Source organism: Poecilia formosa, unplaced genomic scaffold (assembly GCF_000485575.1).
Source record: "Poecilia formosa unplaced genomic scaffold, Poecilia_formosa-5.1.2 Scaffold74, whole genome shotgun sequence".
NCBI classification, from domain to species: Eukaryota; Metazoa; Chordata; class Actinopteri; order Cyprinodontiformes; family Poeciliidae; genus Poecilia; species Poecilia formosa.
The window spans coordinates 890,906-915,076 of NW_006800013.1; the positions used below are offsets into that span (position 1 = coordinate 890,906).

General features: G+C 38.1%; 1 protein-coding gene across 2 annotated transcripts in view; it reads left to right on the top strand.

The window, feature by feature from the left end:
* The window catches only part of LOC103140714 (calsyntenin-2), a 311,418-nt gene that overhangs the window by 109,888 nt on the left and 177,359 nt on the right, over window positions 1-24,171 (top strand). The window contains exon 2 of one of the 2 annotated variants that reach the window (XM_007555973.2): window positions 13,090-13,212. In XM_007555973.2, the coding sequence (XP_007556035.1) occupies window positions 13,090-13,212 (123 nt within the window). Of the gene's footprint in view, window positions 1-13,022; window positions 13,213-24,171 lie in introns of those variants that run through there. The other variant, XM_016673371.1, reaches the window with a different exon arrangement.

Here is a 24,171-nt window from a genome sequence, read left to right on the forward strand (position 1 = left end):
AGCCATGCTACATTATCGGTCCAGATGTAAAACATTTTTCTTGGTTAATTCACATTTCATAAGTTATATATTTATACCAGTGTCTGAGGGAAATGTTTTTTTTCTGGACTATGGAAGCCGAAAATGGATTGTATTTAAATGTACAGCAAGCTAACACGAGTTCCTGTGTTACAGTTATATAACTGTGCATTAGCTTGATTTCACGCAATTGTGGCGGGAGTTGTTTTTTTGTTTGTGACTCATTTTTGTTTATTTTGGATGTTATTTCAGTGATTCTTGACAATAGGGACAAAATGGGTTTTAATATTCCCCAATTTTTAAAAATCATTTCTCAACCTTATATATGCAAATATGACAAATAATGTTTCGGAAATGTAAAGATGCTAAGGTGCAAGCTCCCAGTTGCAATTTAAAAAAAAAAAAAATCAACCTGACCCAGAACTTTGTCATCACCATCTGACAAAAATAAATATAAAATTATTTTTAAAATACCCTGTTAGTGATATTTTTACTCATTTTTACAGACAAATGCTTCTCAAGAAACAAAAAAATATATATTATTTAAAACAAAAAAACAACAAAAAGTCCATCTGATGGAGTTGACACAGCTGCAGGTGGTGACAAACTAGTGAGTAAAAAGAAAAACTTGGTACATGTGAAATAATGCAATTTATGTAAAATACATTAAAAATGAATTAATTGCACATTTAAGTGAGATTTGTCAACAATTTCACCAAAAGAGTCTCAAAAACTCTGATGGAGTTGACATCTGACGGAGTTGACAAAATACCAAACTACCTCAATTTATATGATGTTACTTTGAGGAGGCCATATTGTAGCTCATCAGGTCCATGAAATCTTTACAGTTTACCAAAATTAAGCTTTTATTTCACAAAATTTCATCAAATTTTGTAAATTGTCAGTTATGGTGTTGATACATCATGGTTGTGACAAGCAACTTAGGAATAAAACAGAAGAAAAAACTAAAGAATAACTTAAGCTAACCGGAGCTAACTAGCCCTCTTAGCAAAGGAAGAGAAAGGAAGAGATCATGGGGTCCTCAGAAGTTCGGGTGCCCCCCAATAATGCCTGAGTTTTTTACATTCTTTTTATGTTTCAAGGTGTTGACAAAAATTAGGGACAAATTTCATTGGAGTTGGAAAATATATAAAAATGATTTTTTTAAATTCAATTTATTGATACTTTTATAATTATTTATATGACTACTTATACTTAATTGTCATAATGTATAAGTTTAGTATTTCTTTAATTGTTTTAAACTATTATAATGTATTGAGGTCTGCTCCAGGACAAGGGATTTTACAGGCATCATCCACCTACTACAATGTTTAAAATAAAAAAAAATATTCATCAAACACCAGGAACATATACATTGTTGCACTCACATGACCCAGGTTAGTTTAGTCAGATATTTGAAAAAAAAATTATATTTTGTGTATATTTTATTAAAATGTTGTGCTTTATCCACCTGCTTTGTCCCTATTCTCAAGAATCACTGATTTTCTTTGCAAAGGGAGGTGTTTTGGACCAGACTGTGCAGAGTGCTCACTGCTGTTTCTTTTGATATATCAAACAGGTATGGGTTTTATAAAATATGACAAATTTTGTTAAGAGATTTGTTTTGGTTCCACTATAACAAGGGTGACTGAATGTCATTGTTAAATGTAAAAATATTGTATTTTTGCACATGTCAAAACACAGAAAATTATTGCTGGGCTAGCAAGAGGAAGGTGTTTTGGACCAGACTCTGCAGAGTGCTCACTGCTGTTTCTTTTGATATCTCAAACAGACTAAATTAAAGCGATCTGGCTCCTATTCTGTTTGATACACTGATAGAAACATACAACGCAGAGCTAAAGATTGGACCCGTCACAATGGCACCATATATGGGTCCTAGATCAAGCATGGAGGAATCTTAATGCACTGTTGTAGTTGTTTATCCTTGATGTTTTCTATGCACACACCTACATGGATTGGTGAATTTAAGAGAGAACTACCAATTCTAAATTTAACCACACTCTCACCAGTCTCTCTCAGTAGTAACAAAAAAACATAACAAAATTCTCTACTCGCTCAGCTGCTATGTGCATTGTGTCCAAGCTGCAACCCAGAGCATCTCAGCAACAACAGAATAACATAATCCTCAATTTCTACACCACTGCATACAGTGTCACTTGCAGGCCCTGTCTACAGTGATGGGCATGTGCTAGGCCTGTGTTAGAATAGGCCTCCCAGCTGTAGAGGAGTACTTCCAAATTGCACCACAGACTGTTTGGCCAAAACAAGCCACGTTTTTGTACCTGTTTGGTTGTCAAGAACAATTGGTGTTGTCATATTTAGTAATGAGGCTGGTGGTGGAGAAGGAGGAGGACAAAACAAAAACATAGACTTATAGGGTTTCCTGTGTAATACAACAATAGCAGACAACTCATAATGAAAAATCTCAAGCCTGTGAACTTTAGAGTGATGAATGGATGGATGTTTTTTCGTTTTGACTACAGTAGTTAAGAAATGCAGCAGGTACAAATGCCTGTTTATAGTTTAGGATGTCCATTAGATAGGCTAATGTTGGGGTACAGCATTATGAAACCCCACCTCTACCTGTTTACTTGCATCCTCTCATGCTCCTAATGAATTAATGAAAGTTCTGATGATGTGTACTCCACAGTAAAGATGTGATCATGTGTTATAAGTATAACACATGATGCTATCATGTGTTACTTACCAATACATTTTTTTGGTAAATGTATATAGAATATTCTACATCATAAGTTTTCTGCCGATATATGCAATTTCTTCCCACTCCGTTGCATAATTTATGCTTAATAAAGAATATGTGAAACAAAAGGGAAAAATACTGTGTGATATTTCACAGACCGAAGTGAAGACAAAAGCACAATGCACATTGTTCTGGTTCACAGCGATCTTGCAAAATTGTTCCAGTTTAGAGAGGCCATGGCTTGCTTTTAACCCAGTGTAAAAAAAAAAAAAAAAAGGACAAGCAAATTTTGATTGTACATCTTCTGAGTCAAATTGCTAAACGTGTTGTGATCAGTTTATGTCAAAAGTATCATAGCAAAGATCAATCAATATTTCTTTGAATAGTAAAGAAAGAGAAAAGAAATATAAGTCAGTTTCTTTGTATATCAAGGTAGAGTTTGCCTAGTCCCTGCGAGCTGTCCTGCAACTTTTCAATGCCTCTTTTCTCCAACACACATGAATCAAATAGCTCCTCAACATCTTTTAGCTCCATAGAGGCCTGATAATGAGCCATTCATTTGATACATGCGTGTAGAAGCAGGGATGCATCCAAAAGTTCAAGCTCAACAAATCCTCAAGATCTACTGTCTTGAGAATGGTAGGATAGTACCATCTTGAGGATTGGACATTGTCACCCCTGCATCAAGAAATCTTTGTATGTAGGTTGGGCAATCTAAGTATGAATACTGATCAGAAATATTCGACTAAAAGCAGACTGAAAACGTTTCCTGCATAGTTTAAAACTATTAAGCCATTCACGTAATTGAGTAACCCGATACGTTTCTCCATTAGGTATTATTAGGTCCTTACCCACTCATTTGATGCTTTGCACTTACCTACCATTTTGAAATCTCAAACTCCTCAGACTCTTCAATTCTTCCCACCTAACGATTTTATTTTTTGAGTCTACATGTATATGAGAAAAACTGAAAGCTGCAAATGCTGCGTCTCGAATTGCACATACAATAATGGACTGGGATAATGGCCCTCAAATGATCCAGAGAGAGCACATTTGTGACTATGTAGCCGTTTGATAAAGAGGGGTAATGATGGCTGGGGGCGATGGCTCCAAAAGTGCATATGCAGCTCCCAAACATCCACTCCTGGACATTTGGATGGATGCTTTTAGCTTTGTGCGAGCATGAGCCTTAATGCAGGAAAACGCCTTCATCTCGCTTTTTGTTTTTCTAACTCATCCCTGGGGACAGCAGGAAGGCTGGCGGGGCACTGACTCTTTTTCCCTTCTCTCTGGAAGAAGAGCAAAACTTGCAGTAACATGGCAGCACATTGATTAAATCAAAGGAACAAACTCAGACAGATTGCCTTTATTTTTGCATTCCTCTCAGTTTCAGCGACCCATCTGTAATTGTGTGCTCTGAATCCAAAGGGAGGTGAGGTTGAGGAGGTTTGGATTTCAGCCAGCGAAGGTAAAAAACAAACTTGCAATAAAAGTCTGACCTTTTGTCTCACAGCTTTCATACTGCTGGAGGATTGGAGAGGGGGAGATGGGAAAGAACTGCTCTGACAAAAGGCCATTGCATGCTGCGGTGCAAATAAAGAAAGGATTTTTACACGTGTGCTAGCCCTTTGCCTCCTGTGAGTGTTTGTTTTTGTCTGTGAAGAACAAATACTTTAAAGTTTATTTCTGCTTGTGCCAGGAGGTGAGGGATGTTTGCTCTGAGGTCTTCTGTTTACCGCAGCCACAACGCTCACCCCGTTTCTTTGCAGGGCACCGGTGCACTTGTTGTTTTGGATCTGTTAGGTAAAGAAGATGCAAGGGCCTGTTGTTATCAACACCACTGAACCTCCCATGTGGACTGTTATGTTGAACACACGCACACAGTCATCAAGACACAAGGTACTAAGATCACGGCCTAAATGCACAACCTGCTGGTGGCCACAGAAGCAGCATGTATACCACGCAAACAAAGACACAGTAACACAACTTTAGTCATTCACATACACCTAGAGACTCGCAGCGCAGGCTTTGAAGTTAAAAAGAATGAGGAGATCCAGCTTTATCTCACTCAGCCAAGACTTACAATCAGCTCATCGTATCAAAAACCAAAATTCAAACACAGCAGGTACAAAAAGGTCAAATCGTGGTCATCATGCTAGCACTTTTACCTCAAAGCTGTCTTATATAAGTACAATTCCGTATATTGAGTTGAAAACAGATATGTCTGCTGTATAAAAACAATTAGATTTTTTTTTAATCATTGTTTTATACTAAAACAGGCTAGGCTGTTTTGTTTCCATTAAAAAGTATTTATTTTTATTAAAAGTCACAACAATTTTAGTTTTTTTTTTTTTTTTTTTTAGTGTTTGGTAAAATTGCATTATAGCCTGTATGACTTTGATCAAATATTTTGCTTGTTATAATAGCTTGCTAGAATTTGGACCCTTTCCTCCAAATAGAAATGGTGCAACTGAGTCAGATCAGTAGGCTACACTTCTCTCATACACACCTATACATATTCTATAGGATTGAGACGGGAACTTTTTGATGGCCACTCCAGCATATCGACTTTATTGAACTTGAACTACTCTGCACCAGTCCCAATACCCCCACCACATGATGCTGCCAGCCCCTATGTCAGATTGTTTTATTGTGGATGATGGCACACTATCATCACCGTTAACCAGCATCTACAAAATGTTTTGCTTTTGTTGAGCTTAAAACACAAAGTTTTACCTAAATACTTTCTGTGGGAAAAATACATCTTCTTCCTGTGCCTTGGCTGGACGCTGTCATGCTGTTGATACTTAGGAAATTATTGTTAGAACATTTGGATATGGCATTTTCAAGCATATGAAAATTGTACTCTAGTAAAATTACTTAGCTGAATTTGAAATTAAAGAAAGTAATAATTTTAAGCTGTCTTTTGCTCTTCTGGTAATTAACAAAAAGGAAAAATATTTTTTTTTAAAAATGCACCCGAATGGCACTAAAATAAAAAAGTTTAGTCATAAATAATGTGAGCATTCAGTTTTTTCGGTCTGTGTATATGTAATTAGATTTCAACTATATTGAGATTACTTTTATAGTTTGGAGTTTACTTTCCACTGAATGTCCTCCAAACAAAGCTCACAGCTGAAAGGACTGCAGAAGCAGACACAAAACAGGTCAGGGTGTCGCTGTCTGAGAGGAGCTACGATGGGCTCAATGTGACCCAGGAGGCTTGGCAGGAACACATTTTGCTTTGCTCCATGCTCAGGCTAATAACCCTGCTTGTATTCAGCTCAAGTCTTTCTCAGATTTATTTAGTCACCTTGAGGAGCATTTAACTGTGTCTTCTATTGACTTAATCGTTGCATTTAACTTTGCCGATGATTTAGTGGATAAACAAACTGGAATTCCCTCTACACCTGCTTAAATAAATTGCTGCAAATGTGTGATTGAAAACATAATCATGCAATTAGGGATACCAAGAAAAACATTGTTGCTATTTGTCATCCTGGTTTGGAGAGAGTTGTAAGAAAAGCAGCTGAAACACTTGTCACAACTTTTATGATGTTTAAACAAAGATTGTCAGTTTGACACCTTAATTTCAGCAGTCTAACATTTGGGTAATGAAGCAGAATGACACAAAGAAATTGAAAGTCTTGATGTGGCTTAGTCAAAGCCTGGCTTTAAATGTGACTGAGGTGTGGCAGTGGCAGAGGTCTGCAAATATCCCATAGTTTCCTTGAGGCTTTTTGAAGTGATTTGCTCCTGCAGAGCCTCCCAAAATGTATAAAGTGAATTATTACCTTTTTTATACAAACTGGTTTTTAAATATATCCCAGACTCCAAGATCTCTCTTTACGGCTTTCTAACCATACGGTCAGACAGATTTAGTGAGGAGTGACCGTGTCATCCAGAACATGTTGCTGTGAAACATTATCTATATTGCTTAGATATCGAGCTGTTACTATGTCATGACATTTATGTGATTGTCATGCAGGACTCTTCAGTCAGAGGCCTCTTCATACTAGTTGCGAGACTGACTGCTACTGGAGATCCTTCCTGCCCACAGCATCACCTCCCCTATGACTTTTTAAAGATGCTTGAATGATAGGAGTTAGGAGTCCACAACATTCTTTTTATTTTTAAAAATGCATTACAGCTGGTGTCAGCTACATTTTGATATTAAATGCATCAGCCTGCAGTTAAACAGATTTCAAGACCAAACTGGGGGATGCTACCTGTCTGGAGAAGTGATCTACTTGGAAGCTTTTAAATGTGATAAAGCTGTCTCCCTGCAGATGGTTCCTGTCAGCCTGCTCTCATAGGCACAAAGCCAGGACACACAGAGCATACACGATTAGCATTTGCAAAGATCTCCAGGGTTTAAAGAAGACAGGGATCAGTGCGATGATGGAGTGGTGGAGAGCAAAGCAAAAAGCAGAGACGAGCCCCCTCCTCGTACAGGGCAGAGCGGAGATGTTTCTGGCTGATTCGCAGTTACCCACTGACGAACGTCTCAGTGGCACTTTGAGCTGTGATGAGCTCCCAGCTTCCAGTTTGGCTGTAATTGCGTGCTGCTAGCAGTAATGCCTAGCTGTCTCTGCTACATTTACTTTTCATTATGCTGATGTATTCATTGCAGCCCCTTTTTCTTGACCTTATCAATCAGAGTTTAATTTCCTACAGACTTCTTTTTAATTACAACTGTTTCTCTTCCTCCCTGCGTCCCCTCCAGAGGTCTGTTCAGATTGCAGCATCAGCCTGGTTAGAGGTGGCACTCACCAGCACCGCCACGGTGGCACAACATCGCCTGGTCAGAGATTAATCCACCGTTGTAGCGCCTCTGCCATGCTCAGAACCTCAAGTCAAATCCACGCCTCTCAGCTTAATTGGCAATGAAATGGCGGGGGATAGGCCCACTGACCTGCAGCTCGCTCTAAAGGGCATCGCGGCTCCAGAATTCTCTTTTCAGCTGTCACACAAACTGATTATATTAGCCTGGACAGGGGTAATAACTATATTCCTGTGATTAATTTGATTTGAGGCACAGAAATTATTCTCTGGCCTGTGACTCTGCTCGTTTGTGAAAATGCAAAAATAGGCAGATACTAAAATGTATGAATGATGCAATTTATTAATTTGGGAGCCACATGTTGGATAATATGGAGCAGTTGAAGGGGTTAGAGATAGAAACGCAGCATCTTTATTCTGAAAATTAAGACAATTGCCTAGGAATATCCAGGAATTATTTAAATATGAAAGTCTTGGTATTTGGCTCAGCTCAATGGTGCCTTGTAAAATATTTCATACCATCTGAATATATGAATAGATTATCAACTTACCATCCCAAAATTTAATTACATTTATGTGGATTATTATATAAAAGACTAACATGAAGTAGTGTATAATTGTGAAGTGGAATGAAATTATATGTGGTTCTAAAACACTTACAAATTAAAATATGAAGAAATTGTGGTGTACATTTCTATTCCCATTTTTTTGCTCCTATATCCACAAATAAAATTTAGTTCAGCTTCTAACTGTAATAGTGAAAAGACGTTTTTAGTATTTTATCAGTACTCTGGGTCAGACTTATGCGTAAAAACAAAAGAAAATTATTGCTTTGATTTTAAAAACATGCATTACGTTTGGTGGCCTACCACATAATAGTCTAGTAAAACACATTGACATTTATGGTTGTAATGTGAAGAATAAAACTAGAAAATATTGGTATGGATGCTTTAACTGCGCGCAGTAGATAAGCAAACACAGCAACTTAGTTCAATATATTTAACCCCCCTGACTTGTTGCACACAATTCTATGTTTAATTCCAGTTCTGGCATGAACATGCAAAAATCGTTTAACACCTTAGCAGGCCACGTTCACCCAGAAAGATGTGAGGTTTCTCAAGTCGGCAGCGAATTGACCTCCCTCCATTCGCAGGTTATCACATGCCATTTACTGACTGCTTTTAGCAGCTGTACAGGTTGTGTACTTTTTGAAATTGGGGTCACTTGTCTTGGACTGAGTTTTATTTTAAGCATTCATTCCATTAGAGTCTTTCTTGAAAGTAAAACTATAGATGAGCATCACAGGTATAAATCAAAACATGTAAAGGGCAACTATAAAATGATAAAAATCTTTATTTCAATCATGTGAAAAACAATTGTCAGAAGAGAAAAATGAAAGGCGGATAAGAAAATGACAATGTTCTTATCAGTCCATTTCAGTCTGGAGCATAGAGTCCAAATATTTACCACATTGTAAATGTTTACATTAAGTGTACTAAAGACATTTAGCAAAGAAAGCAAAGCTGAGAAGTGGAGTTCCTTCGAGTCTAACAGCAGAGAGTGATGTTACTTTGGTATTGATTAGAGGATTTAAGTTCAGTTTTGATTCAAGTTGCCATGGTTTTCCATGTAGCTAATCACTTAATGTCAGGGCATTAGCTTCGGGTTCAAACGTGATAAGCTGCAGCAACACTTCCACTGGGAATCTCGGCAACTGATGGTCTCCACCCATCATCCCACCCTCTCATTCTTGCCTCCTCGACCTCCAACGGCCAGACATTATTCTAAGACGAAAGAACAGATCATCCATTTTCCCATAATGACTCAGGGCCAGGACTCCGGCTGTCAGTGCATGAACCCAATTCTGTTCTCGAGGTTCCGCTACGTGTGTCTTCCCGGTGACTGGCTGAGCTGTGGTTGTGGGTGTGGGGGTAGGGTTCACATGTGGGTGGGATGTCATCTTGATGCCGTGGCGATTACCGGAGGCAGACTGCTTTATTGCTCTCATCACTCCTGATAAAAAAAACCATTTTATCCCACATACATAGAGAGCAGCAAGGCTTTAAGTTGTGATTAGCTTGCAGTTGCAAAGCAGCCTGGTCATGCTGACTGATAGCCCCGCAAAAGGGGGGCACTAATTAGTGATGTTGAGTTTTCTGTTGGTGATTTTTCTCTTACTGTGTTAGTGAAAACAGGTAAAATTTTATTTCATAATTCAGGACACAACCTTCAGGTCCGTCTGACACCGCTAAAGTAGAGAGAATGAGAGGCACATGAAGCATCGCAGATTACAAGGTCAGCGGGAATCCTTGGCTGTGACTATGCTGAAAAGGCTCTTCAGTCCTCATGACTCCCAATTACTAAATGTGCTCAGTCTCATGGTGCGTTTTTCAAATGGAACTTTGCTGTTGTCACAAATGAGAATTGCATTTTGATCAACACTCATTGGCCACTGTGTTAGGTTGTTGCCAATCACATCAGAACAAATGCACTATCCACAATAAAGCCAACTTGCTAAAATTCAGATTCAGACATTTTGAATGTGGCATGTCATTTGTTAGACAGGTTGGTCTGGTATTTACATTCCTAGCCTTAACTTAATCTTATCCTTATTTTATTTTAGGAACGATCCTGAAAAGAGAAAACAGCCGGTGAGGAGCACTTGTGTGGATGAAAACACTTTAATTGTAACCATGCTGTACAGGCTTTAGATTAAATAAATGCCAAATAAGCAGTTATTACAGCTACATAAAACTCTGAACAGACTACATTTTGAATTCTGAAGAAGGTGAGCTACAGCTGCAGAATACTGTAAAAACTGGGGCTACAGTGTACACAGGTTCACCGGGCTATGTTCACACAGCAGGCGAATGTAACTCACATTGTCTTTTTATCCCATATGTGACCTATGTCCAGGTTTTTCACAACAGTCTGAATTGCCCAGTTTTGATCTTGATCCAGATCTTTTCACCTCCATAAAAATTCTCATTTGTGCCACCTTCAGACATGGTACTAATTTGGATACATATGTGGTATGAATATGGTAGCAGGAGGCAGACATCGTAAATCCTGACTTAAATAGTGATATGAAAATTATTAGCTTGCAGTGCGACACATCACAATCCTACCTGTCCTGGCTCTGACTACACATCAAAACAGACTTTTCTAAAGAAGTTGCAGTCAATTCTCCACAAAAGGGCATTTTTTTTAGTTGTACTTTCTTTTCATTAGCTTCTTTGGGTTGTTATGATCTTGCGACAATACTGAAAAACTTTAAATTGATCCATAGACATTGGCACCCATTATAACATAAGGAAACAGTGCGATGCTGTGTGACATCAGCAGTGTTCTTCAATGCATGCGATTCTCTTTAGGGGTTGTTCACCACTCACACAGAAGCCTGATTTTGGCCATATGTAACTAGTGATATGAACAGTCATGCAACAAAAAGGTGGATTTAACTAGAAGTCAGATTTGAGCATTGAGATCTGCTGCATAAATACAGCCTTAGTTTCAGCTAAAACATTCAGATAATACAGTATGTTCTGTAAACATAAAAACATCCATCCTGTTTAGTATCAGACAGAACATGCTGGCCTTTGCACTGTAGCTTTATCACCAAGTTATTTCCCATCATTGCACAGTCAAAACCCATGATTATCCTCACTGTTTTATCAAACTAATGAATATTAATCACTTCCTAATATACTAGTGAATGATCTCCTCTGACTGTATCAGTGCTGTTAGTCACGCTTTCTTGGCTGCCCCTCATGAATATGTAGTCTTCCGGTGTTCATGTGAGAAAATGTGTTTCTCAGGTTTCCCTGGTTCTGTGTTGTCATGAAGTCACTGTCACAAAACATCTTTCTAAATCTGCAGAGTGGTGATCTATTGTGCTTACAACTGATATAAGGTAATTTGTGTACGCAGCGCTATCAGTTACTAGGTTACACAAAAAACATTAAATTGACATCAGTGACTCGCAGGCTTATCAGCTCTTTGTGATTACTATTGTCACTGGCAAAAGTTTCATTTACTGTCAATGTTAATGATCTAACCCTTAAAAGTATAGCCTCTCACATAACTTCTTCTTTACAATACTGCCTTTATTCATTGAGAGTTGCTGATATTTGTTTCTACACAGTTCTCCATAAGTTTCACTGTAGCATTGTAATTTGATTGAGGTCTGGACTTTAACTATTCCATTGCAGCACCTTGGTTCTTTTGCAGCCATTTATTGTAGTTTTGCTTCTGTGCTTGGGATCTTTTTATTTTTCATGAACCAGTTTCAGCTAAGCCTTTGCTGTTGTGAAATGTGCATCTAGAATTATTTGTTGATTTTATGGATAACTTGATTTTACCATCTTTGGATGGTAAAACATAGATGTGTCCTGCCCCAAGTGGAGGAGTATAAGTATCTGGGGATCTTGTTCATGAATGAGGGAAGAAGGGAGCGGGAGGTCGGCAGGCGGATTGGCGCAGCGTCTGCTGTGAAGCGGGCGCTGTACCGGACTGTCGTGGTGAAGAGAGAGCTGAGTCAAAAAGCGAAGCTCTCGATTTACCGGTCGATCTATGTTCCTACCTTCATCCGTGGTCATGAGCTTTGGGTCATGACCGAAAGAATGAGGTCCCGGATACAAGCGGCCGAAATGGTTTTTCTTGGTAGGGTGTCTGGGCTCTCCCTTAGAGATGGGGTGAGAAGCTCTGATATCCAAGAGGGACTCAGATTCGACTGGTATCTGGGTAGTGATTTGGTGCAGATATGTAAGCTAAACAAAAGTAATATAATTCATGGATGACATGCAGTAGCAGGTATTGTGCAGCAGCAAGATGGTTTTTGAACACTTTCATTGTCCCAATGAAAGTTGAGAATGTTTTGTGACTTTTGTTCTTTTAAATCAAAATCATTCGAAACAGCACATTTTAGCACTGGCGTTGATTTTACTGACATCCAGTGCATGGCTGAAGTGGTCTGTAACAATTGCTGCTTGATTTAAACCTAGAGAGAGTCCACTTCTTATTTTTTCCTGTCGTCGAATGGGGAGTAATTATTGTTTTTGCACCTTAGTCCTGAATCTCAGGGGAACCAAAATTACAGCCTTGCTTTGTCATTTCTTATCCTTCAACTCACACCTGACATTTACAGAGTCAAACAATTTGTTGCAACTTGTTTTTTCTCTTTCTTCTTTTCTGGTCAAATATAACATCATAGAACTGAAAATATTCCCTGTTTGTTCTCTTTATGCTTTTTTTCTGTATTGAATGAAAGACGGTGGAGAAGTGGCCAGTGTTTGTACAACACCGCACACTCCAAAGACTGATAAAGTGCCCTAAAACATTAACCCTTTTAGTATTTATACTACTTTATGTCCTTAAACTCTGGAATTAAACTACTTGAAAATATTACAAAATTTTCATTTAAAACAGCTGAAGAGCTCTAAAGAGAGATTAAAAAAAAATGTCCTTCTGAGATCAAAGAAGCTGAAATACTTTGAGTGCAATGAAGCCACTGATCTGTGTTAAGGTGTGTTTTCTTAAGGCTCATTTGTTGCTTTCTGTGTCCACAGTGAACAAACACAAGCCCTGGATAGAGACATCATACCATGGAGTGATAACTGAAAACACTGATGTTGTTCTGTTGGACCCTCCACTGGTTGCCCTGGATAAAGACGCCCCCATCCCTTATGCAGGTAGGCTACATTTCACCATCCACTCGGCAAACATGGACTAACTGGTATCTGCTAGAGGCCAGTCAACAATGACTAAAAAGTTAATCCTCACACGGAAGCATCGCTGCAGGATTTATTTACGCCAGAGATATAAGCCACATAAAGGTGTCGTGTGATATCCCTGAATGAATCCTCTCTATCGCATATACTTTTTGTTTGTTTTACACTGGACTGTACTGATTTAATTTTAATCTAATAGTTCTGAGTAAACACTACGTGCAGGACTCTTTTTTTTTTTTTTTTTTCTATGTAATGTTGCCCATATAAGCCCCTCTGGCGACTGAGGAAGCTGTGAGAGAAAAAAAAAAAACCCTTGTATAACCGGATTAGATTCTTCTCACTTTGTGGCCATTCCAGCTCATCTAAAGGGTGCCAACTTTTGCAGGGGGACGCCTGCTGGAGGCTACTGGCTTGCCCAGTCGTTCCCTTCTCCCGCCAAGCCGCTAATGTGGCCAGGGCCGCGGCAGGGGGCTGCTGCCCACTCACAGAGACCCTCAAGCTTAGCTGGCTGGAAGGACGGATTAATGGTTGAAGTGGGGGAGAGAGCGTGCACTGCGCACGCAAATGTGAATGTGTGCATGCTTGCGAGAACATGTTTAGCATTGGTTACAAATGTGCACATGCATATATATGTGTGTATGTGAGTGTGATTGTGTGTGCATTGTGGCCGGAGGGGCTTGCTGGCATGGCCACCCCACAGGGAGAAAGAGGGAGAATGATGAGGTCGGTGGGAGTAGCTGGCCGACCAGTACATGCCCTCTAGCTCTCAATAGACTGATGGCTACACATGGAGATGGTACGTGCACCTGCATGCATGGCTTCACACAAGCATTTTCCTACACACTCAGATCAGGCTTTGCATATAGACATTCCTGGAATTCCAAAGTGAGAGCACCAGGAGAGATTCCTCACTGAAATATTAATAGGCACAGACCAGGGTTACCTGTTGCTTAGCACTGAGTCTCTCTTCTTTCTTTCTTGCTATGGTAATTAGGTATCTCTGTCCACTCTCTTGGTTTCTTCTCATCATAACTTCCCAAATGTTTCACCTACCTCTTTGTATATTTCCCAGCAACCCCAAAAACCCCCAAACAATATTGCTTTTGCAGCTTTTTTTGAGCTAATACAATTCTGAATTTGATGGACAGAGTTATTCAGTAATTAGCCGGATAAAGTCCATCTGTTTTTCATGCGATTGTAGAATTACAAGTCGGTGTACAGGTAGTATTTGAGCCTTTTTTAATTAGGTCAGACAGATTTTCATTAGGGTAATGCTCCAACATGGAGATACAAAGCCTGACTGGTAACAATTTGCATGAAGCACCAGCCCGTGCATCAGTGGTGGACAAAAAAAAAAGCCTGCAAGCTCTCCCTAATGCTGTAAGCCATTAAAATGTATAACATTCCAGATTGTGTGAGTGTGTCAATCACATTTGCTGATCTGTTTCTTACAGACCTATTCACACTGCTTCCAAACTCTCAAATTTTGTGATCTTACAATCACAAGTCCCGGAAAACTTTGGGAGGATTTTATGTGATGGACAACTACAAAAGATTTTAAAATATTCTCCATGTTTTGTTTTTTTTTGTTGTTGTTGTTTGTTTTGTTTTGTTTTACAAATATATTTGCAATTTTTTTTTTCTTTTTCAAAATACACCATTCGTCCCAACCACCCAATAAACTCTCATTTCAGTTACAGCTGCCTTTCTTGGGGGACTTCCCCAATATCAATGTGATGCTGCAGAGGCGTGTCAATCGACACGACCCAACATCTGGAGCCTTAAGGAGCTCCAGGCAAATCTCATCCAGGTGTATTAATAGTAATAATAGACACAGGCCGGCTGTATTTACAACCTTGATGACAATTGGTTGCACTCTCATCTTTTTAAAGAGGGTTTTCTTTGTAAAAAAAAATCTTAAATACTCTGCATTACTTTCATTTCACCTCACAATGACTGCTTGTGGTACTTTAGTGTTTTGGTCTGTCACGACATTATCAGATGCACTCGTGTGTGTAATTATGTGACGCGTCAAATAATGTATGAATGCTTTTGGAAGACACTGCTTTTATTCTTTAAAAAAAAATCCTGTAACTTTAGACATACTGACTGTAAGACCAACACGCAGTTCAGATTAATTCAGAGAGAAAATCCCACTAAGTCGGCACAATTCCACAGAGTTTCCCTGTTCTTCTTTTACATCGCTCTGAACCTGTCCAACATTCCTCTGGGGCTGCTGGGCAGTCACTGATCTGGAACAACAGAAATTGTGGCAGAGTTGTGTCTGAAACTTGACGAAAACTGACAACCACCTTGACTGTGGCCCCAAATCAACTCTCCACCTTCAGAATTACCTATTCAGGACTTCAGGAAGAATGAAGGGCACCTGTCAGCTCTAAAAACTTCTTCTTTTATGCGTGTCTGTGTCTGACAGTGTGCAGTCAGTTTGCACTAACAAACAAAAGTAAATAGCTTAGGTAAAAGAAAACAACAACAAGTTTATTCTTTATGTTAAGCTGACAGGGTACCTTGTTGTCAGTTAGGTTGTGGTTTTCACAAGCAACAGAAACCCTTCACAGCTTCTGTCTAGACTAAAGATATCCATAATTTTATTAGTTGACAAGCACCTACGCAAATTCAGTCCATCATTCTTCTGGATTTTCCCACCTCAGTGACAATTGTACATGAGGGTGATGCTGAAGCCTCTGAAAGGTGAAAGAACCAGGCAAACACTATAGCTCCGTAATAATGTGCAGAAACAAGTCAGGGAAGGCTGCATGGAATAAAAAATATGGGCTCTGAATCAGTTCAGCTCAACCAATTATCTCCGCACATCGGCTCCCTCTTCGTGCTGTGATTCAGTCTTAGCTTCTCGTTTTCATGCTCGATCTGACTTAAATAAATGTCATGCCTGTTGTTGTCAGTGGTGCATGCCCAACTCTTTCTGCCTTACCTGTAGGCAGAAAGAGTTACTGCCATTTACTAGTAGATATTACCTTTTGTTGACAGAAACATTTTCATTATTGGAAAACAGCAGATAAGATAAAACCTGTTTGTTTGTATGATTCTGAGTATTTATATATCTTCCAATTCCCATGCCATAAATGTCAGTTATCCAGTTATTTTTTTAAACAGACCCAGCCAGAGCTTTATTACTGATCATTCTTCAAAAATGTTAAATGGAACATGAGCCAGTAGATGGTAATGAATCCATGTTAGGACACTTAGAAATGCAAAAGAAGATGATTCTAAAGAACAGTTCAGCGCCAAATTACTCGTATCCCTGGCATATCTACCAAAAACATAGCTTTCATTTGAATAATATATGCAAACATAGAAAAAAATCTTGATTACAAAACATTTGCATTAGGGGGAACGAGGTAATGAGAAGTTTTGTACAAGGGAAAAAAACGCTAGTAGTCAAAGTGCTGAATATCCAATGTTCTTGAAAGTGATCAATGACGCGTTTGGTGGTTTGATCAGCTTTTTTTTTACTGCAAGTTCTGCTATAAGTACATTTAAATCTATAAATATAAATATTATGAATTATTTAGTTTCATCATCCAAGACTGATATCCATGCAGTTGATTGATTTGAACTGGCTTTGTTTAGATGATTTGTGGAGTGTCACTGTTCAGAAAGAGCTTGCAAAGTGCTGGGTTTGCCAGGTTAATCGGCAAGAGTTTTGCTAAGTGCTGGTATTTGGTACAGGTCAAATGATTGTCAGTCACTTCTAATATTCTATCGCCAACATGCCTATTGACACTGACAGCTTTTCATTTTCTTGCAGGGAAACTTATTGTTAATGTGTCAATCCCTCAGTTTCACCGGTCCCCAGAGTCCTGTGGTTTTTGCTTGGACAAGCAAGCAAATGTCTCACCACTGACCCACAAACTGCATACTCTATGCTCTATCAGCAATGCTTGGAAAGATTCAAAGTCCCCAAATCACCCACACACACACACATACACACACACACACACACACACACACACACACACAAGTTTGTATTTCTGCTCATATTAAGACTTTGTATAGACTTCCATTCATTTATGCCTAATTTATGCCTAAGGTAAAACCCAGACAGTTTTACATCTAAACTTAACCCTGAACTCTAAACAATGGGGTCAACAGTATTAGAATTGGGCTAATATCGCTGTGATTAAATAGATGTTACTGTGTAATTGGGGGAGACATGTCAAGGTAATTATAAAAAGTATGCTGTATCATTCACACAGTGTCAATGAGCTCCACACAATATGTTGATGGAGAGCCAAAGTGGGATTAATGACAAAAGAAGAGTGAAACAGGCTTGTCTGAGAGTTGCGACATGTTGCATGACTCACAAAGTACAAAAGCACAAAATAAAGATTATTCAGAAAGGAAAAAATAGGTTGTAATGGTTAAATCTCAGGGGCATTACATCCACAATTAGAAATGCTGTTAGTCACAATCTAGAGCTGTATTTGCTAAAAAAAAATATGGTTTAGTGCAACAGTAGTCAAAATCTGCTTTAAAATCTGTTCGTTAAGTTCCTTTCGCATGTTGGAGTCGCTCTGTTAGTTCTGATTTGTTCTTTTTGTAGACTTTCATTCATCATTTTTTGGGTTGAGGCTTTGCATGTTTGGACAATTAATCCCTCTGGATTTTTGATCTTGCAGTGTGTTTTTTTTTTGTTTTTTTTTTTTTAACTTTTGGACAGTTGTTATTATGTGTAACTGTGACAACAATTAGTTGCTTTTACAAGTGGGAGCAGCTGGTGATCTTCTGAAAAGCTCAATTAATGCCTTAACTGCAACCCATGGCTAAAGAGTAGGACTAAAAAACAGAGAAAAGAAGGAAGTCCAAACCATCTCTTCCATTAATCCTAATGGGCATGGATCATCTGTCTGCCTGGCTTTCTAATGAAATAGCCAGACAGATTTAAAGAGGAGCAACAAAAGAAATTAAGATGGATCAGCAATGCCTGCCAATAACTGACACTGTCAAATAGGACATCCATTCATCCATCCATTATCTTACACGCTTATCCCTAAAGAGGCTGCAACGGGTGCTGGTGTCTCTGTTGGTGGTCAACGGGTGACAGGGGAGGTTCACCCTTGAAGGTGGCTAGTCCATCATGATTCTGTGAAATATCAGCTGTCAGGATTGTCATGCACTCATGAGGCTGTTATACATCAACAGTCAGGGGCCTCTTTGGATTCGATGAAAGACTGACTGCTACTGGAGATCCTTCCTGCTCACAGCATCACTATCCACAACAAGTCTTTGAAGATACTTTGATAAGCCTAGCTATGACAACAGTTAATTCCCTTTTGGGATAAATAAAGTATTTTAATTTTTGAGTTATTACGGACCATTTAGCTCCTTTCCTGGTTAATGCTCTTTGCCTGACCTGTCAGTTTAGGTGGACAGCTCTGTATTTGTTGGCTTGCAGTTGTGTCATGCTCTTTCTGTTTTCAGAAGACGGATTAGACATCTGTCAATGAGATGTTCAAAACTTAGGTTTTCTCAGAAAATTTAATCCCTTCTTTAAAGTTCCCTAACATCTTTCCTCCTGACCTGTCGGCTATGTTTCTTGTACTTGGTGATCTTGTTTGTTCCCTAAAAAAAACAAAAACAAAAACCTTCTTGCTTTAATAAAACAGCTTTATTTACACTGAGAATATTTGTCGACTCAATTGAATTCAAATAATTTGTCCCTGGAGGGCAATTTCAAGGCACTTGAGTAGCGCAAATGGACTCAAAAGTGAAAGCTCATAAAAATAAAATAAATAAAATTCACACATAATAATCACATATGTACGTAGGTAGTAAAAAGTGCAGTGGGATTTTTTTGGTTGTGTGCTGTGTGAAGTAATTTGTAGTCTAAGTGCAGCAGTGTAGCGAGAGTTCATAGTTGGGTTGGAAGAGTCAGCTGACCCCAGGTCAATGACTTCATCATAAGAGGAACGCTGAAGGCAATTAGTTGATATAAGGGTTACCGTTTAAGACTGCGTGGGTAGATATAAATGCATTCCACTCTCTTTTTCAAATTTTTTTGGGAAAACAATAGGTGAAAATCATGTTTCACGTAAAATCTGAAGATTCTTTAAATCATGTTCTATAGAACAGCTTGGTTCTGTAATAACTAAGCTTTTTAGCTGACTTTTTATGCAAAAAAGTCAGCTTTTTTGCATAAAAAAGCTGACTTTTTTTTAACTGCAGTTAAGGCATTAATTGAGCTTTTCAGAAGATCACTATATACAATGAAGCATATATACAGGCTTCATTGTATATATGAAGCCTTTTTCTTTGGGCTTCAGATCTTTACTATTACATTTTTTTTTTTTAAAGTTATTAGAACAGGCATTTGATTTTAAAAGGGCGATATTTTTGCCCTTTCTTTGTCAGTTTCTTAAAAAAAATATTCTCCCAGTTGAAAGCTGCAGATATTGTGATTTAAACTGAGCAGGCTGTGGTGTGTTTGCAAAGCGATATTCCCTATAAAAGTTGGTTTAACCACAAGTCAGGCAAATGCCCTTAATCCATGTGTTCTTTGATTTGCCCTCGTCGACCTCAGCACCGCTCCCTTCTCCTGTTTCAGCTGTTTTGCTTTCGGTTTGACCTGGAACAAGCCCTCGCTTCTTCTGTTTTTTTTGTCTCCACCCTCCTTCCTGTGTGCTCACACTCCTCTCCTATCTCTCTCAGATAATTTCCGCCTGTCGGATTTTATCCAGATCGTTTGAGTTCAGAGACACGAGTGACGTTCTTCATCTTTTGTAACACTGCAGACTGTTTGAGGTGTTGCATCATGTTTCTGCAAATGGCTGATATTTTCATTCACAAAATAAAATCTTATTAGATCTATTTTTGAATATTTTTTTATGAGAAATCAGGAGCAAACAGATGACTCCGACAACAAGGGGGACTAACTGCAAACACAGCATCCCTGTTTAGTCAGACTCAAGCACAGTATTATTCAGTGACGCTGCTATTCATGCAAATTTGTTTTCAGCAGACTTTTGAGCTGATAAGCGCAGACAGCATAATAACTATCTTCCTTCTGGCATTCGGAGTGCCTTATTCTTTGACTTCAACACAATGGAACTATCACTCTGCCATTGTTCACATGCTCAATTATTAATGAAGTACTGAATTGCAATCTGCTCCTTCAGTGAACCACGCAGATGAGGGAAATAGTCTTTGTAATGAGTTAGGCTTTTTTCATGCTTTTTACGTTTTTTTTGCCTTTTGATGAGTTTCACAGCGGTCATGCTGACTCGCAGCAAATTCTTTGTTCCTTTAAAAGATGGCAACAAAAAAAGAAGCTTGTTTCCAGTTTTCTTGAATACCATTTTTAGTTTCCAGCTGACATTCTCCTCATCCAAATTTGAAAGTTGTTACGTGATAGGCTGGCTTTTCAAAACAGCAGCATTGTAGCTCTTCACATGATTACACTGAAGCGTTTGATGGTATCCTTCTCTTTGCTCTGATCTGCCCTTGTTTCTGGAGCAGGATATTGGCTTTATTGAGGTGCCGATCTGCTGAGAACTGCTCTAAAACTTCAAATATGGATCCTGATTTACTTTTTTAGGATGTAGAAGTGTATGTCACGAACAAGCTCTTGTAATAAATGAATCACCAAAATATCTATTATCCATATTTTATGGCAATGACTTAAATGAAGGATAATTGTCCTCCATATGGGGTTTGGTTCCAGACCTCATAATTTTTCCTGCATGCATAACTCTTTCTCTCTTTCCACCTTTTCTATCTAGGCCTTGTTAATAAAGCCCACCAGTTCAAAAAATTAGTAAAAAAAAAAAAAAAAAAGTCAATAAAAATGTTTTCATCAGTCATGTGCAGTCATGTCAGTAATGTGATACTTAGTAACTAATATAAATAAATTCTTATTGCAGAGTCTTTTTTTTTTCTTTACAGTCAATTGTATGTTGTTTTTGTCAACTTGTAACCACAAAGAATCTTTTAGTTCTGCTGGTTGCTGCCAGGTGCCCATTAAAGTCAGAATTCTGAGAAAGATATTCAGAATTTTGAAAATGTCTTATTAGTTTTAGTTTTAGTTGTTTTGGGGTTTTTTTGTCTTATTTTTCAGATTTTTTTTTCTTTTCAAATAGTCATCATTATTTTTTCCCCCAGTGGCCGTGATCCTTTTCCATAGAAATGGCACACTCAAGTCTGAACCTAATTATTCTAAACAGAGTCTTCCAAATAATGTTTTTATTAACTAAAACATTGTGAAAACAACATAAAACAAGGACTTCTTAGTTTTACTCCAAAAATATTCAGAAAATTGTTCCTCTGTTAGTGAGTTGGATTAGTTGATATACTCATACTGCTCATTTTGGAGAAGAGCTAAAAAAAAAAAAAAGCTGTCTAGGCTAAATAGCTTTATGTGACTTTAATGGAAATTGTGAAATTAAGTGGGATTCTAATGATCAACACTTAAAGGAGAAAAAGAACACATGAACATTTGGTGTGAATTTTGTAAACAGTCTTCTCTGCTAAAACTACATCTAGTAAGCAATAAATATATCAATTTAGCCTCGTATTCAAGACTAGAAAGTGTTTAATTCTCCCACGCTGTAGTTTCATACAATCTGACAAATAACCTCCATACTTGGTTAAACGTGTGATTGCTGAAGATATGTGGTCATTCTGCAGCTTGTATGACCTAAAATAATGTAGCATGCAGGGTTGGCATTTCAATAGTTACAAATGTTAAAAATATCAAAACTAACAAAGAGCTGTTGCTATCTTTAACAAACCATCTGTTGAAGGTTAGTTTGGTTTTTCATCTCATACGGTCCATTTACAGAACACTCAATAACAATATTTTAACTTAGCTATGTACAAGAAAATCTGCAAAGTTGTAATTCAAATCAAAAGACAACTAATTATCTCTGAATAACTTTATGAACACTCGTGTGAGGGTTGTGTGCGAGTTCCACATGAAGTATGTATTACATCTCTGAACGTCTGTTGCAACTTTTTTCGGAGTAAACAAAAGCACATAAATGTCTAATGAAGAAATGTGGACAACAAAACACAGTAAAAAAGCAAAAACACATAAGTCATTATATTCATGTGGATATTAATCAATTGTGAGAGGTTTTTCATCTTTCATCTACCAGAAATGTTAAAGTCTTGCGCATCAGCTGAAATTGTAAGATGTGCCATTTCTTGCTGAAATATGAAATCAAATCTAAGCAAAAAAATAAGTCATGAAATGTTATACATACTACCGACTACATATTTACACATTTTTTCAATTTTTCTCATCTTGTCATCCGTTAATCTTGTTTTCTTTCTTTGTCGGTCAGTTGTCACATATTTGTACTTCAGTGTGTGATTTTTTTCATATCAAGTTTAATTTTATCGTTCAGCAGTGACAAAGAGAAATACATAGTTCCTTACAAAGCTCTATGAAAAACTTTAGTCAGATTTATTTGCACTCAGCCACATAGTCCAGCTTTAGATTTTTGTGGAGGAATGTGGGAAATTTGAGGCAATCATCACCAGGGCACTTTTCTTTCTTTTTTTTTTACAATCAGTTGATTTACCTTTCTCCTAATTTATTTTTCCAAACTCTTTCATTGCCTTCAGAGATTTACTACACTGTTTTCACACAAGGGCAAGATGTTGTCAGTCACACTGAATAAAAAATGCAGCAAACTGTCATTATTAAACATTACCTAAGAGATCACAGAAAAATAAGCTTCAGAGCCAAATGGAAAATGTGCTGGTGATGGAAATATAACAGAAAGTTGGTGCTATGAGTGCAATAATAAATCCCCTTCCACATATATGTAATAATTCTTTCTGCCTTTGGACCTGGAGCATTCTGTTTCAGCGAACAAAGTTTGGCAGAATGTCATTTCACAAAATGCTGTGTACCATTAATCACGAGGTTGGATGATCAGCCCAGAAATCAATTACTCTCTTGTACACCATTCTTTCAAACCAAATGAACGGCATGAATTTTTAAAGTCAAGATGAAGAATTGAGGATTTATGCACCCCTGACATGTGAGGGAGCAGCGGCACAAACTTTGAGGCCAACGTTATCCTGTTCCGGCTCAGGGTTTCATCTCTGTATCCGTGTTTTATCTTCTTTCTCCTACGTGCCATCGTCTCTAATATCATCTCAGCATGTTCATACGCATGCGAATCAAAGACTCCATTAAGTGAGCAGGGGCGGGAGGCTGTGGGGTACAAAAAATGATTGCTTAAGAAAGTATGAAAGATGATGATGAATAGCACAGCTTACGGACACTTATGTCAGGAAGGCATGGAAGGCATATTCATTGTAACAGATGTGGATTTATTTTAAAATGAGCTTTTAAATCAGTGTGTGCGTAACATACACATTGATCAGACATAACATTATGACTTACTTCTAATGGTGTTGCCAAAACACCCTTAGCCCACATTCCATTCCACTCATACATGATCCCACCTAAGAAGAATTTATAGAGACCCGTTAACCTGACACTCTTCCTTTTTTTTTTTTTGGACTGTGGGGGCAAAATGGAGTACCCAGAGAAAACCTACAGATACAAGGGAAGAAACCGCCTGATTGAAAATGCCTAAGAAAATGGCAAAAAGCTAAACATTCTTTAGATGCATTTACATTTTAAAGTTATTAAGAGCCACATCAAAGGTACTAAAGCAAACATGCCACTGCAGGTTGACGACTCCTGCACTATGCACATCTGCATCATTCAAATCAAATAATTTCACCTGCCAACTTTCCATACAGGATCATTTCTCTGTGTGCTCATGTTGTTTTTATTGGACGTAAAAGTGAGATTGTAAACATTGATCGAGGTTGTATAACTAATTAAAATGATCTGATCTTTTTAAATAACTTAATGTTATGCAAAGACATGACAAGGAAGCATCAGGTGTAATTAACTCA